Consider the following 15,889-nt stretch of genomic DNA (forward strand, 5'->3'; position numbering starts at 1 on the left):
GGGCGGCTGCGGCTCACGACAGCAACCAGCGCCGCCGCGGGGCCAGCGGGAGCCGGGGGCTGGGCCGGCCACGCGCGGGGCACCACGGGAGCGGGAGTCCGAGGCCAGTCGGCAGTCACCCTTAGACCGCGCCTGGAGAGCACAGACCCTGTGTGGCGGCCGGAGAGGGGCGAGGCGCAGGGAACTCCGGGTAATGTAGTCCTGGCGCCTCGCTTCTTCCGCCGGGAGCTAGGGCCGCGAGAGCTGGGACTAGGTCCTAATCGGACCCAGAAAACCGTCTCGGGGGCTGCCGGGAGGTGTGGTTCTCGCCCCAAACTCTTCCCATTGTTCCTTTCGAGACGAGGGTACGCGTGAACTACCACTCCCAGGGTGCTGTGGGCTTCGGACCCTGGGAATCCCAGAGACACTGGGAAATGAAGTTCGCGACTGCAAGAGGCGTGGGGTGGGAAAGGGCCGCGGCAGAGGATTAGTCTCAGTTGGAGGCGCCACCCGGTTTCAGTTCTGCACAGCATCGAGGGAATGCTCGAGAGGCCGCAGCTTTGCGGTCCTTGTGCTCAAGGAGAGGAGGAGGGTGGCAGAAAGCTCAAGGAAAGGAGGAGGGTGGAGCACGCGTTCCTGGAGCCCTGGGCTGGGGGTCCCAGACTCATATTCTGCGCACCGTTGTTTGCTGTGAAAGGGGCTAATAACTTGGTTCCTCACAGCCTCCGCCAACAGGGCTTCCTGCTAAGTCAGCCTGGACTTCGTGGCCCTCGCGGGCCGCTACCTCTGAGGGAGAACAGGGACAACTGGAGATGAAGGTGGCCCCCCGCGCTGAACAGTGGAAGCACCGCCAGCAGGGGCCGCCACAGGACAAGGGGCAAGGCTGCCCTTCCTTCCCTCTCCCCAGCTCACAGACTATAAAGTCTGGACTCCGCTTCTGGTCCTGAAAGGAGGGCACAGGAAACTCTTTATTTTGATGATGGAATCGCTAGTCCCCGCACAATTTTCACTCGTGCAAACTTCATTGCCCGCACCCCACACGGGCTCGCTGGCCCAGGCTTCTGGGGCCCGCGGGCATCTGGAAGAAGGCTTGCAGCGACTTTTCTGCGGCGCTTCTTGGAGCCGGATTTTCTAGGCTGCCAATAGCTGTGGTGCTGGGTCAGAAACCTAGCCAGCCCGTCGGCCCGTCTTTCATTCTTTAATTGTATTGTCAGCTGAAGCCAAAGAAGCTACCAACCCCATCAGGTGGTTGAGGAAGGGGACCTACAGGGAGAGGTCGAGGCCCGGGACGGCCTTGAAGAAGAGGAGTAGAGGAAGGTGGAGCGAATGGTCCATCCAGGTGGGAGCTGGCTGGGCGAGTGGCCGCGCATGTGCGCCTGCATGGAGGCCAGGCTGGGGCAGCCGGCCTGGCACAGAGGGCAGCGGTATGGTGCGGCCCCATGCGTCCGCAGGTGCTTGGTCATGGCTGAGAAGTCCCGGGAGCGCTGGGGGCAGAGGCTACAGGAGAAGGGCTTCTCTCCTAGGGCAGGTGGAGGGGGAGGCCGGTAAAGAAAGAAGTGGGTGAAGGCTGGTGTAGTGGTTGATCTGGGCGATTGAGCAAAGGAACTGTGTTGGGAGTCAAGCACACAGAGGACTTAGGAGCAGACAGACCAGAGTTTGGAAGGGAGCAGATAATTGCACTGGGTGGGGAGCCCATACCTGTGTGGACTCGGTAGTGCGTCTCCATCTGATGCTTGAGTGAGAACCTTTTTCCACAGACAGAACAAGAATAGGGCCGAGACCGAGCAGGTGGGGGTGGGGGAGGTTGTTGGTGAGTTAGGCCTGCTCTACTCACATGACCCACACAAGTTGCAAGTTCACCTGTGGGGTTAGAGAAGGCAAAGGAAGCAGGGCTGGAAATCCCAGAGCTGGACCACTGGTACTCCCAGAAAAGACTTTGGGAACTACAGTGGGGCTGAGGTAAAATCGCCCTCACCCTACTCACCTGTGTGCCTCTGATCAGACTCTTTCATCTCCCCAGGGCTGAGCTTTGTGGGGCCCTGGGGGAGGAAACCTGGAGGGAGCAGAGTGAAGGAGGTGCTCTCCTCAGGCTGGACTCCTGGAGTCCCAGCCTAAGGAGAGAGAGACCATGTTACAGCATTTGTACAGGGTACTTCAGGGCTTACCTGCGGCATGACTGGAGTTGGCCAACTGGTTCTGGTTCCAGAGACCTTTCTCAGGGTTCAGGGACAATGGGATCCTGGGGATGGGGTGGGGAAGAGTTAGCCTTGGCAAAACCTGGGATCCTGGCCAGGCCCTTCCTGAAGAGGGAGATGTCATGAGTCCTCCTTAGGGTCTGGGCTTTGAATTCCCCTGTGGTGGAAGCTTCTTGTCCTATCACCAGCTCAGGAAATGTACAGTACAGATAAGAGATGTGGTGCCTTTCTACCCATCACTGCTGCCTATCCTGAGCCACTCCCTCCCAGCCAGGGAGGTCTTCCATTAGGCTCTTCACTCACCTCTGGTCCTGAGGCCAGACCTCCTGCCAGGCTCCAGTGATGGGGGTGCTATGGGAGAAGGGAGTGCCATATCTGGGTGGCAACAGCAGGATGCTCCACAGGGCGGGCTGGCCCTCCCCCAACCAAGGGGCCTCAGCCCACCAGGGCCTAGGAATGACGCTTGTTTGGAGGGAACCTGGTGGGGGAAGGGGGCAAGAGAACTCCCGCAGACCTTCCTCAGAGCCCCCTGGACTCTCTGTCACCCACATAATCCCGTCTTCCTTCCCATCTGTTCCCGCATGGCCATTAGGCGATTGCTTAAGTTTTTCCTTTGATCTCCTCTGCTTCCCCGCACCCTCCTTCATTGCCTCTGCTCTCTCAGAGCTGTCTTTTGGTGGCCTTTGCTCATACAGTGCCTCTTGTTCTCTCCAACCAGCTCTAACAAATGTCTCTGGTCTCTGCTCTCCATGTCCCTCCAGTCCTCTCTCAGAGTCCTTTGTGGGTTTCTCTGGCTCCTCCTGATGTTCCTTGAGCCTTGGACCCAGTTCTCTAGCCCTGTCCCGTCGAGCCTTCTTGCATGCCTCTTCCAGAGACTGTACCCCCAAGGCTCTGGCTGCTTCCTCAAGGGGTCCGAGTTCCCCAGGCTGCAGTTCTACACTCTCCCCATAAACAAAGTACAGAAGCTGGGCAAAGGTGGAAGGGCTGATGCCTTTCATCAGAGCCCAGTGGCCCCTGCGGCCCAGCTGCTGGCTCACACCTGCCAAGACCAGGCTGTGGGCAGGGAATTCTTGGCTTCCCACAGTGATCAAGGTATCACACAGTGCTGGTCGGAGCCTGGCTGCTAGCCGTACCAGCCGATCAGAGCCATAGGGGCTAAGCAGTCTTGTCGTCGGGAACAGGGGCATTGTGCCTTGCCTGGGTACCAGTCTCAGAGGACCTGAAAGAAAGGCCACAGTGTGGGGTCCATGGTGGAAAGAGGAAAGAGGAACAGCATATTCTCAAGCCTGTGGAGGTGAGGGGAGAAAGAGTGAGTTGCTGGTTCAGAGCTCTTTGTGCCCTGAATGGAACAAATAAACTAACCCAAGAGAGGACCTGAGCTTATCCAGAATCATAATGGACCACAGGGTAGGGGTGAGGAGGGGGTTGGCAGGAGAATAGAAATTAGACCATATTCAGGACTTAAAGAGTAAGGACCAAGCAGTTAGTGACTATATCAAATAGTGGGTTTAAGGCTAGTATATATGGGCCCTGCCAGTTGACAGTCTCTACTTAAAAAAGAGCAGATGCCGATACTTCTGCTACTCTAAGCCCTTCTACAAGGAAAGACCTTGGAGCAGGCCAGGCTTTCTTCTTTCCAGACAAAGAAATCACCGTAAGACCCAGTCAGCCCTGGCAGTTAGGGATGGAGCAAGACACAGCTTCACGGGAGAGTTTTGAAAGCTAGTGTGACCCCCAACCCCACCTTCACCCCATCACATGGAGCTGAGTAGTCTTGAGAGGCAGAAAGGACAGTAAGACTGAGGTCATTGCTGCAAGGCAGCATCAATTGATTATCCCCCTACGGCTGAAACTTCTAGAACATGTCCTCAGAGAAGGACCGAGAAGAGAGCCCCATCCAGTGGGTTGAGAGAGCAGAAGCCACAGAAGAGAAGGTTCTGATCAAGGATGGAGAGAGATTTTGGAGAAAGTTTTGACCTATGAAGAAGCATGAGAAAGGAAAATGGGATCTGTATAGGGGGAGGCTATTTTCTTTCCAGATTTTAGGATAAGGAGTTGGTTTAATTTTGTTTTTTATAAGCCCAAAGCAATGAGTAGAAAGATCCAATAAGGCAGAAATTCATCACATATCAAAACTACCACACTGACTTTTAAGAAGAGAACTGGGAACCCAGATACTAAGAGACAGATCTAAGTGTCTCAGTGCCTGGTAGGCATATTCCTTAATGTGGAGTCACCATGAGTAAGGACCCTTGTGGGGAGGATTACTACTTGGACACCTCAGGGAGAAGGCTACAGGTTGGTAGGAAGGGGACAAAAAGCAGGGTGTAGTGGGAGGAAAGTCTCAGCTGGGGAGAAGCAACCACTCACCAGTTGTAGCTTCCTCCTGGACACCGCATGCTCTGAACTGCTGTTGGGGCTCCTGGGGCCCCCCTGGAGCTAGCCCCGCCCCTGACCTCACAGTCTTCCATTGGGTGTCCCAAGTATCAGTCTGCCACAGTCCCCCCAAGGGGGTGTGGCTTTATACCCCTGGCTCTGCTTTACCCCTCTAAGAAAGACCACCTCCTCTACTTCCAGATTCAAGACATTCTTCCTCCCTTGTCTCCGTATTTCATTTGTGAACTTCTAGAGTCAAAGAAGTTCATGTGAAGGGGTGCCTGGCTTTGTTTGTAGAGCATGCAACTCTTGATCTTGGGGTTGTAGGTTCGAGCCCCATGCTGGGTGTAGAGATTACTTTAAAAGAATAAAAATCATGGAGTGCCTGGGTGGCTCAGTCAGTTAAGCATCCACCTTCAGCTCAGATCGTCATCTCAGGGTCCTGAGATAGAGCTCCACGACGCATCAAGCTCCATGATCAACCAGGAGTCTGCTTTTCCCTCTCCCTCTGCCCCCTCCCCTTCTCATGTGCTGTCTCGCACTCTCTGCCTGCTCTCTCAAATAAATAAATAAAAATCTTTTTTTAAAAATTTCATCTCGCAGCAAGAACCTTGGAATAATTAGACCCACATTCGAGTCTCATCTCTGCTGTTTACTAATTGAGTCACGTTAGGCAAGTCACCTCTCTAAGCCTCAGTTACCTCATCCATGAAATAGGGATAACCTTTGCTTATCTCATTTGGAGGTGAGGGTGAAGATGAAATGACATGATGAATGTGAAAGTGGTTTGTCAGTACAATAGCATCATTCAAATAGGATTAGTTCTGAGAACTGTCAGCTCTAGCAGCTAGAAGCTGTTTCTACTACTTCAGAAGTAAAAAGGACTGAAACATCGGGATTCCAAGGAGAGAGTGAAAGAGAGCCAAAAGCATGCCTGTCCTTCCTCTCCCTGACTTTTAGTACTAGGAAGCCTGACTGCTCTGTGGAAATGACCCTGTCATCTGGGCCACCACTGGGGACTGAATGTACAAGTGACTCAGATTCTCCCATCAACTTCTGAAGGGGGCAACCCCAGGAAGGGCCCGCGGTGGTCCTCGAAGAGAAAACTCCCTTTTCTTGGGTTGATGACAAATGACATTTCTCTGAAATCAGAACTCTGGGGTTTCTTTCACTTCCTGTCAAAAGGGTCAAGCTCTCAGGAGATTTCCCCTGTTTTCACACTTTAGTACTCGTTAACCTGGGGAAAGGATGAGGTCTGAGAGACTCAAATTTCTTTTTCTGTTTTTTATTATTCTGTTATCCCTCATCCTATGGCTTTTTAATTCATTCAACAAACGTAGAGAAATCATTTGTGATATGTGCCTGGTATATCATATATGCCCAATAAGTAACTGGAAGATAAACAAATTAGGCATTGGTAGGCTGCTCTGGTGACCTGACAAAGTCTGGTTCACCCTAGGCTTTTTCTCCCTTAGATCCTAGTCCCCTCCTAGACCCAAATATTATGTCCCTAAACTCCTGTTTCTCCCTTTGGCTCCAGGACCCCAAAATGTTCAGACAGCCTTCTGCTTTCTCCCTCCAGACCTAACATGCCTTCCCCATCTACCTCTCATTCTAGCTTGGGTATATGCAGATGTTAACCCTTCCTAGATCAGACAGGGTGTGCCAGTGGGTGGGGCTGGTGGAGGGGCAATCATAGGGTGGGGGGAGAGGGGAAGATGACTCAGAGCGAAAGGGAAAATGCAAATGGACAGGTTGTATTCATGTGCTACTCTGAACGTTAAATATTTTCCATTTCTAAGCTTTCTAACTCCTCATACCACCACACCCAGGGACTCATTAAACACCCATATAAAAGACACTTGGCCTGGACATATAAAAGCACCAATTCCTGATATGTAGGTGTACAGAGAAAAACGTTCTTCAACACAGTAATACAGCCCTGGAGATATGGAATAAGTGGGGGAAAACCATGAGAGAGAAACCCCAAGTGCAGAAGAAAAGGTACAGGGACGCCTGGGTGGCTCAGTTGGTTAAGCAGCTGCCTTCGGCTCAGGTCATGATCCCAGCGTCCTGGGATCGAGTCCCACATCGGGCTCCTTGCTCGTCAGGGAGCCTGCTTCTCCCTCTGCCTCTGCCGGCCATTCTGTCTGCCTGTGCTCGCTCTCTCTCTCTCTCTGATAAATAAATAAAATCTTTAAAAAAAAAAAAAAAGAAGAAAAGGTACAGGGGTCTGGAAGATTACAGCATCACCCAGTGGCCTTGCCTCACAACCCTACTTCATGTAGGGAGCCTGTGACTCAGCTCCCCCACTGGTAGGATTTGCTCATTGATGATCAAGAATGTTAGAGATTGTCCTCAAAGGGCAGCATCCTCTATAAGCCAAGTATAGTTGACAGGGAGTGTCAGCAGGCTTTCAGGAAACCTAATACGGAGGAGAAGGGCAAGGGGACTCCCCATTCAGTGAACAAAAGCCCCCAAGAATGGGAAACCCCATTTTGCCTCCTACCTGGTGTCTACCCCACTTAAGGATATCCTTTTAAAGACCACCCCTTAGAGGTATCTCCAGGGACCTCTAGCCTCAGCCCTCAGGCTGGTGCCACTCTAGGCCCTTCTCTCTCCCTATGTTCTTGACTACACAGCCCAAACCATCTTGCATTGAGCAGTGACAGCAGAAGCACGAGCAAATAGTACTCTGACTTGGAAGGGTAGGGAAAGTGATAACTCTATTCTTAAAAAGTCTCCCATCACAATCTCAAAAACCTTGTCCACCTTCTACTTCCCAGGCTGACTCTGTAGGAATCCCCTACAGTTGTCTCCTGGGGTGGACCCAGGAAACCATTGGTTCTGGGACACAAACCCCATCCTGGGATAGGGTAGAGTGGGTAGGAGAGATTAGGTGAGACATAACCGGAAGGACTATGTGGGGAGAAAAAGGTATGATTTTTGCCTCTCAGTCCCAATACTTATATTATTAATTAAAGTTTAAAGTCTGCTATTTTAAAATTCTAGTTGATAGGCATGACCTTCAATAATAAATTCTAATTCTAATTCAATAATAAATTCTAATTGATAGTCATGACCTTCAATAGAAATGATAGGCATGCTACTTCATATGCCCCTGTAGGTACAGCCCGGCTTGATATAAAAATATCAACACAGCAATACAAGTATGGATTCTCTTTAAATATAATTAAAACTAAACCATCAGAATAGGCCAATTGGAGACATGATTATTTGTTTTATGAAAAATATTTCCCTTTATCGCACTTATTTTAAATACTAAGTATTCCAAAGCCAAGTTAAACAAGATTCAATTTAGAAAAATTATATGAACTTTCCCTTTTTCCAGGAACACATCTCTTTCTTCAAATTAAGGTGGTTAAATTCCCCCACAGTATTTTATGCAGATGAAGGCCAATTATCCAAATCTTACATAAACTTTCAAATGCCCACTCTTTCTAGTTAAGTACATCCAACACATACCAGAGAAGAGACAACGCGGAGTAAATTAGTTTCTTTCTTCCCTTAAATCTATGTTTCATATAACTCAAGAACCAGTGTAATCATAGCTATGTGAACTGTACCTAGGTCATAGAAACCTTATCCTAACATATCTTTTGTGGATCAAGTGGAAAAAGAACTAGACTCGAAGTTTAAAAAGAAAGTTTAGGTTCCACTGCATCTTCTCTGTAGGTGGCCTTTTTCTCCAGCCCTAATATGGGGCTAACTCTTCTGAGATCCTCAGTTTGCTCAGTGGGGCTGTTTTCAAGACCAGTACTGAATGCCAGTATTGCATGAAACCTACTCTGACCCCCTCTGGCTGTGTCCTCCCACCTTGGGTCAAGGATCCAAGGGCATCTAGGAAAGGCCCACCTGGAACATGTTTCCCCCAGTTCTTGGCTGTGCTTTGGGAGCTTAGAACCCTGGACTTCCTCTCCTAAATGGCCCATTTCCAGGACCTACACAGCCCTTAACCCCAGGTCTATACTCAGGAGGATTAACTGTATCACCGATGTACACACTCCAGGCCTTGATTTTGTGTGAAGGGCAGGTATACTGAGCTCAGACATGCAGGCTAATATGTCTTGAAATGTGTGCCAACACCAGGTGTGGGAAGAAAAGGGGAATCTTCATTTCTAGTCTGGCCTAGGCCCCACAGGTAATACAGGAACCTGCTTAATTCCAGTGGTTCTTAATGTCATGGTTAAGGGGATTACCATCCTTTTAAACATTTTAAGCCACAGAATCAACTCTTTACACCAGAAAATTATAGATACTCATACCATTGTATATGTGAATGATAAGGGATTCACAGACTGAAGCCAGTCCCTGGACAGGTTAAATACTCCTTGTTTATCCTTGCGGCTGCTTTGCATGCTCCCCTCCAAACAACATGCATACAGTTTTTCTTGTGATTTCCAAGAGCTCAAAAACCCTTTTAATCTACTCATAGACCACTCCCTTGTATCCCCCATCCAAGGTTTAAGAACTCTGGGTGTACATGAAAGCACTCTGAAAGCTCTAATACCATGTATAATTTGAACAGCCGAGTGAAATTAGATATCAACACCCTGTCCAATAAGAATGAAAAATTTTCTGTAAAGACAACCTGGGTGATTTCTTAAGGAGCAGGATATCTCATACACCTCTTCCTGTGCTCCAATAGAACGTCCATCTTCCCTATGCATCTGGCCCTATTCTCACTGCCTGATACCTTTTCGGAATGATCAGAGTTTGGGAGAGAGTGGACCCAAAGGCCTAACATGAACCAATCCTGTTTTTTTCTAGAGTCACACAGCAGTAATATTCCGTGGAGGGCAAACAACCTCTGAGATTCAGAAACTCCCTCCTCAAGAACCTCCTGAAGACCTTGGGTCTAACCTCTTGGTCAGGCTGTCTAACCTGGACCCAATACTGGAAAATCTGTGCCTCAACCTGGAGTCCAGCAACCCCTCCCCAAAGCCTTGCAGCCACATGTTCTTAGCACAGCCTGGATGCAATGGCCATCGACAACTTCCCATTGGGCTTTCAACCTTGGCAACTCTCACTCTCAGCCCAAGCTGGATCCTAAGACCTCAGAAAATCTCTCAAGTCACACAAGTTTCATCTTTGGCCCAGTGACTCCCAATAACCTCTGGAGAGTCGCCAGGCCTCTCTTTCCAGTCGCCAGATTCAGACTCAGTCCAGAGCCCTCAGACAACGTCCCACAGTTCAGAGGCCATACCTCAGGGCCAGTGATGCCATGCAGAGCCCCGAGGGCCTCCCAACAGCCCCCCAAATACGACTTCCAAGTCAAGTTAGCCTCAGGGACCATGGACCAACTCAGGACATGTTGGCCTGGCCTCCAAAGGTGCCCGGGAGGTCCCATTGCCAGCCTCACCAGGGCAAAGGGAGTCCCCACGGAGTAAAGCCCGCAACCCTCACAACAACCACTCAAGCCCTCATACCCCAGGTTGGCCTGGACCAGTCCCAAGCCTTAAAAAGTGTAAGAAAAACCACGGCACTCACCCACTTGGACCCTGTTCCTCTTCCCACAGTCTCACATACACTGAGGGCGGCACAAGCTCGAGTGGCCGTTAGAAAGTGGCGAGTGTCTCGAGGCCCGGAGCTCGAGGCCTGGGCGCGTGCACAGCTTGCCTGTCGCGCCTGGATTCCGAGGCGGACGCTGATTGGCTGCAGCGCTGGCCGCTTCCTGCTGAGCATGCTCAACATTCTAGGAGGCACCTAGGATAGCTCCACTTGCTCGCTCCCGCCTCGCGCCCACCCCTGATTGGCTGCGGAGCTCCCACCCACTCCGCTGACTCTGAGGTGTGGCAGGGCGGTGGAGCCTGATTGGTCCGTGGACTTGGGTCAGGTCTCTAACACTGAGCCGTTACCCTCCAGCTCGCCCCCCTCCCCTGCTGAGTGGCTGTGTCACCCTCTCTGTGAAAGCACTGGGCCCTGAACCTCCTTCGCCTCAACAGTCTTGGAAGCTTCCTCTGCAAGGGCTCGGGATACCACCGCTTCCTGCTTCTGTCTTGCCACCCTGCTTAGCCCTCGTTGCAAAGCTTTTCACGTCTCTCTCAACCCCTGACAGTCTATGAAGTGTGTGTCTCTGATGGTTGGGAGGCCCTCAAGGGCCTGCCAGGCTTCGGGTGCCCGTAGGCAGCTTCCCTTTCCCGCCTCTTGCCCTGCCCACCACTGATTGGTTGCAGAACGCACCATGCCTCGCCGGAAGTAAGTAAGGGGGGGGGGACAAGGAAAGCATTAGAAGGGGTACTGCCTTGACCTGTGATTGGTCTAGATGATCGCGCTTCAAATGCTCCTTGCCTGAGCCATGGTTAACTGCGCACTTCACGTACTAGCAGTCTCCCTTCTCACACACACATACCACACCGCAGAGAGAATGATCCATTGCTCTGCCCCGCCATTAATTGGCCAGGGCTAAGAGCTTAGCCAGCTGGCTTTCTGTCCATGCAGGGTTTTGGCGTTGACAGGCGGCGAGCTCGCACCGCGCGAGTCTGTGAGCTGATACTGCCTCTCCGGTTCCACCCGCCCGGCTGCGGTTGCACTGCTGATTGGCTGGCCCCACTCTCTTCTAAGTGGCTTAGCTTTGGGTCCGCGCTCGGATACATCCAATGAGGAGCTAGGGCGCTTTAAGGAGGCGGGCATTGCTCGACCGCTTCCACTTCTGATTGGTCTAGGGGCTTGCTTCTTTTCTTTTGATTGATTAGAGGACCAGGAGGCGGGAGCCCAGTCCAACGGTTTCAGGCGGCAGTTGGATTTCAGTCCCTGTGCTTGGTGGAGTGTTGTCTGGCGCCCACCTCCCCGCAGCTAGCTGAGGAGCTGGGGACGAAGGAAGGGCGCAGGAGGACCCTCCTGAGGAGGGGCTGGGATAGTAGCTGCTGCCAGAAGTCAGGACGGAGACCGACTAAGGCGAGTGGCGGGTGGGAGTAAACCCCTAAAAAAGCTGGAGAAGACAGGTGCTGTAGCAATAGTAACAACAGCCCCCGATCGCTGAACCCTTTCTGGGTGCCGTGTTGTGTGCGTCATCTCATCGACGTCTGCTAAATAACCCTGCGAGGGAGCTGATTACTCTGCTGGTTAACTTCTGAGTCTCACTTGGCTCACGTCGCAGGGCGAGCATGGGTGTTGCTGGGATTCTGACCTTGTTCTGGTGAGAGTCCGGCATTCGAGCTACACTGTGGTTAAGTAGGGTTGATCTTGTAGATGTGGGGTGGGGCTTGATGTCATCACGTGGCCCTGGTTTCTCAACTACAAATGAAGGTGGATATTTTGGTTTTTGTTTGTTTGTTTGGGTTTTTGTTTGGTTGGTTTGGCTTTTGTTTTTTTGGTTTTTTTTTTTTTAAGATTTTATTTATTTACTTGAGAGAGAGACAGCGAGAGAGAGCATGAGAGGCGAGAAGGTCAGAGGGAGAAGCAGACTCCCCATGGAGCTGGGAGCCCGATGCGGGACTCGATCCCGAGACTCCGGGACTGTGACCTGAGCTGAAGGCAGTTGCTCAACCAACCGAGCCACCCAGGTGCCCGGTTTTTGGTTTTTGGTTTGGACTTGAATCTGATCCTGAAGGCTTCACTACGTGCATGTTTTCAAGTCCTCAAACTTTGGGGCAAATGCATTTGCATTCTAGGAAAGGATATTTTAAAAATTGTCCTAATATCTTTGCCACTTACACTGAACCAAGCCAGTTTTAAGTGCTTTACATGTATGGAACTCTTATAACAAGCTCTATTGGACATTTATTGATATTATTCTCACTTCACAGATAAATGAATTGAAGTTGGGAGAAGAAATTGATTTCTCTGAGACCTCACCAGGGCTAATTGTCAGAGCTGGAATTTGAACAAGGCCTGTTGCAGCCTGACTCCAGAGCCTAAACTCCTAACTCTTGGTATATACTGCTACAGGGTGCAGAGTGTAGCACATGTGGTCCTGGGAAATCCTCATAGCCACTTCAGGGTTAGGAATGGTGACAACACCCAGTGGAGCTGACAACCAAGGCTCACAGAGCTGAAGACACTCATCTCATCCCACAGAGCTGGTCTGTGGCTAAGCAAGGAGTAGAATGAATATCACATAACCTTCTGAATTAAACTCATATGCTTAATCAGTCTTAACAGTAGTCTCTTCCCATTTGGCAGATGAAGAAACTAAGGTCCTGAGGAGAAATCAGAGCTGGAATTCAGACCCAGGTCTATCAGACCCAAGAGATTACCCCCCTGAACCACGTTGCCTCTAGGAAGTAACTGTCTGGTAGATCTGGGTTGGATCAGGTGAGGAGTCCTCTCACCCAGCCAACCTCTTGTCTATGAACAATGAGTTCATCTGGTCCCAATGTTGGCCCTTAATGTGGTTGGGTGTTTTTCACAGCCCCGGAAGTTTGGCACGTGGAGGGGGGGGCTTCTCACTGAGAGGCTCTAATCATATATGTTACAATTTCAGTCATTTTTATGGGCAGGACAAGGTGGAAAGCATTCTACATGCATCATCTCATGAAGCCCTAGAGCAATTCTAGAACATAAGGATTATTACTGTCCCCATTTTACAGGTGAGGAAACTGAGACCTGGGGAGGGGTGTAACATTCCCATGTTTACTGAGCTAGTGAAAGGTGGAGCCTAGATGGGAACCCAGAGAACCTGATTTTAGAGTCCTCAAATCTAGCTACATAGCATGTGCAGGCATAAGAAGATGAAGTGAGGGACTTCAGATTCATAGACTAGGAAGGGTTGTCAACTTGGTTCTGGGGGTTGGACTATAAGATTAGAAGAGTCAAATGAGAGGGGTAGAGAAATAACTATTGCTTGTTGAGCAACATCCCCACTCCAGACCCTGTGTTAACTAAGCAATATATGTTGAGAAGCAGGGAGCTTTGTGGGTAAGAAATTTGATACTGGATCCAAATTGCCTGGATTCCTATCCTAGCCCTGCTACTTTCTAGTTGTGAGAACTTTAGCAAGTTACTTAACCTCTCATGGCCTTAATTTCTTCACCTGTAAAATGGGGATAATGACACCTTTCAGGACTGCTGAGAGGAGTCAATGAACTAATAGAACAATGGCAACTCTCTTTTTCTCCAGTGCCTTGAAACTGAGTTGCTTTCTACCGATCACCATCACCCCTCCTTGACTTTGGCATAAACACTGAAAATTAAGGCCATTATTTGCAATGGAAAATTCTGGGGGAGGTGTGTTCCCAGAAGAGATAGCAAGTGCAAAGGCCCTGAGACAGGAGTGAATAGTATGTTTGAGATACAGCAAGAAGTCTAGCTAGAGTTAGGCAGATGACTAAGACTCAGGAGTGCAGTTCAACTGCACAGGTGTTTGATTAAAAAATGACCCTGTACTTCCTGCTTGTTAGAGCATAAAAGACTTTTCCCCAAGCTTTGATCTCTGGAGAAACCCAAGGCCATGATTATTTTTGAGGTTTCAGGATCCAAGGTTGCTCAGGAATTTAGGGATGAAGCTTAGAACTCAAGCCTTCTTGATGTCCATCCAGGGCTTGTGTGTGGAGATCAGGAGACTTGCATTCACTCAAATATTTACTGAACACCCAACAGCATACACCATTTGTGCTGAGCCCTGGGGAAGACTCAAATCTTTAGATTCAAAGATGAACCTTCTAAAAAGGAATAATACAACCTCAAAACGTATCCTTCCAGAATCAAGTGAAAAGTGTAACAACAAAAGCCCATAAGGGGCACTTAAACCAGGCGTGGGAGGAGGAGAAGGGTGAGCAAAGACTTTCCAGAGAAGGTAGTGGTACCCGAGTATATATTTTTGGAGCACTTGTTATGTGTTTGGCATGGTTCTAAGTACAAATGGCAAGCATGAAGAGACCAAATGTATGTGTACTTGGGCTGCTGTAACAAAATTACACAGATGGGGGGGGTAGTTTAAACAGCAGAAATTTATTTCTCACAGTTCTGGAGGCTGGAAGTCCAAGATCAAGTGGCCAGTGAGTTGGCCTCTCTCCTTGGCTTGCAGATGGTGGCCTTCTCACTGGGCCCTTCATGGTCTTTCCCCTGTACATACACACTCCTTGTATCTCTTTCTCTTCTTAAAAGGTACCATAGGCTGAATGTCTGTGTTAGTTCATATATTGAAACCTGATCCCCACTATGCTGATATTTGGAGATGGGGCTGGGGGTGGGGATTGGGTCATAAGGATTGAGTCTTTATTAATAGCATTAGCGCCTTTATATAAAGACCCCAGAGAACTCCTTTGCTCCTTCCACCATGTGATGTTAGGGTAAGAAGACAGCTATCTATGAACCAGAAGGTAGGTTCTCTCCAGATACCAAATCTTCCAGTGCCTTGATCGGAGACATCCCAACCTCCAGAACTGTGAGCTCGAGAAAAATAGATTTCAGTTGTTTGTAAGTTGCACAGTCCATGTTGTTCTACTATAGCAGCCTGAGCGGACTGAGAAATGATACTAGTCCTATTGGATTAGGGCCCTCCCTACTCTTCTGACCTCATTTCACCTTAACTCCCCCCTTCAAGGCCCTATCTCCAAATACAGCCACATTGTGGGTTAGGGCTCTTCCACATATGAATTCTGGAGGGGACACAATTCAGGCATACAGAGTATCTACTGCTATCCGTCTGGTAGTGAGATGCAGATTATTTACTTCAGGGCGAGGGAACAGAGCAGAATGGTTAAGATGCTAGCTCTGGAACCAGACTGACAGGTTTGTGTCCTGCTGTACCACTCCTCAACCGTGTGAACTGAAGCAAGTTTCTTCTCCTTTCTGTGCCTGGAGAAAATCATATGAACAGACATCATGAAGTTCTTAGAACAGCCCAGGGCACAGAGCCAGGGGTGATTTAAATGTTAGCTATTGTTACTAGTTGCAAGTAAACTTAAAACTATGCTACAGTCTCTGAAGGAAAATCACGAGGTAGATACTTGAAGAAAGGAAAACAGAACTCTAACCTGGTCAGGCTTTTCCTCCTCCTTCCTGGAGGAGGTGATGCTTATATTAATATTTTACAAGTAAATTACTCACTAACCTGACTAGGAGAGTGGAGTCTTCCAGGCAGTAGGAAAATCGGTTCCAGAGCTCTGGGGTGGGAGGAAGCATAACCCTGAAGTCCACTGTTGGAATGGAGAGAGCAAAGTGGGGAGGAGCATGGGGGAGCCGGGGGCAGTGAGTGGGAGCTGGGTGTGGTGGGGAGGGCCTGGCCTGGTAGGCCATGCTGGGGAGTGTTGGCATTTCCTAAGAACATGCAAAGTCACAGAAAGAGGTATTTTTTTTATAGAGAATAGTTTAAAAAACCCTTTCTGGGAACCCTACGAGCCCGGCCATGTGAACACGCTGGGGCTGGCCTGCTG

At 49.8% G+C, this 15,889-nt stretch overlaps 1 protein-coding gene and 1 long non-coding RNA gene across 9 annotated transcripts; one reads left to right on the top strand and one right to left on the bottom strand.

The window, feature by feature from the left end:
• Nucleotides 1-69: 69 nt before the first annotated feature.
• On the bottom strand, nt 70-11,088 carry ZBTB32 (zinc finger and BTB domain containing 32). 8 transcript variants are annotated; one of them, XM_013062813.2, is made up of 6 exons: nt 4,545-4,880; nt 2,478-3,393; nt 2,145-2,218; nt 1,964-2,032; nt 1,678-1,839; nt 70-1,498 (listed from the first exon to the last, which is right to left on the bottom strand). In XM_013062813.2, the coding sequence occupies exons 2-6, from the start codon at nt 3,359-3,361 to the stop codon at nt 1,221-1,223; spliced, it is 1,467 nt and encodes a 488-aa protein (XP_012918267.1). In that variant the 5' UTR covers nt 3,362-3,393; nt 4,545-4,880; the 3' UTR covers nt 70-1,220. The 8 variants fall into 8 exon arrangements, with proteins under 8 accessions (XP_012918267.1, XP_012918266.1, XP_012918268.1 ...); XM_013062812.2 differs by having other exon boundaries at nt 2,478-3,460; XM_013062814.2 differs by having other exon boundaries at nt 2,478-2,525; nt 4,545-4,868.
• A 386-nt stretch (nt 11,089-11,474) lies between these two features.
• LOC101690398 lies at nt 11,475-12,671 on the top strand. The gene is made up of 2 exons (XR_001181628.1): nt 11,475-11,709; nt 12,320-12,671. It is a non-coding gene; the product is annotated as an uncharacterized LOC101690398 (long non-coding RNA).
• Nucleotides 12,672-15,889: the final 3,218 nt, after the last annotated feature.

This window comes from Mustela putorius, unplaced genomic scaffold (genome assembly GCF_011764305.1).
Source record: "Mustela putorius furo isolate JIRA1106 unplaced genomic scaffold, ASM1176430v1.1 tig00000174_pilon_pilon_pilon, whole genome shotgun sequence".
Taxonomy (NCBI): domain Eukaryota; kingdom Metazoa; phylum Chordata; class Mammalia; order Carnivora; family Mustelidae; genus Mustela; species Mustela putorius.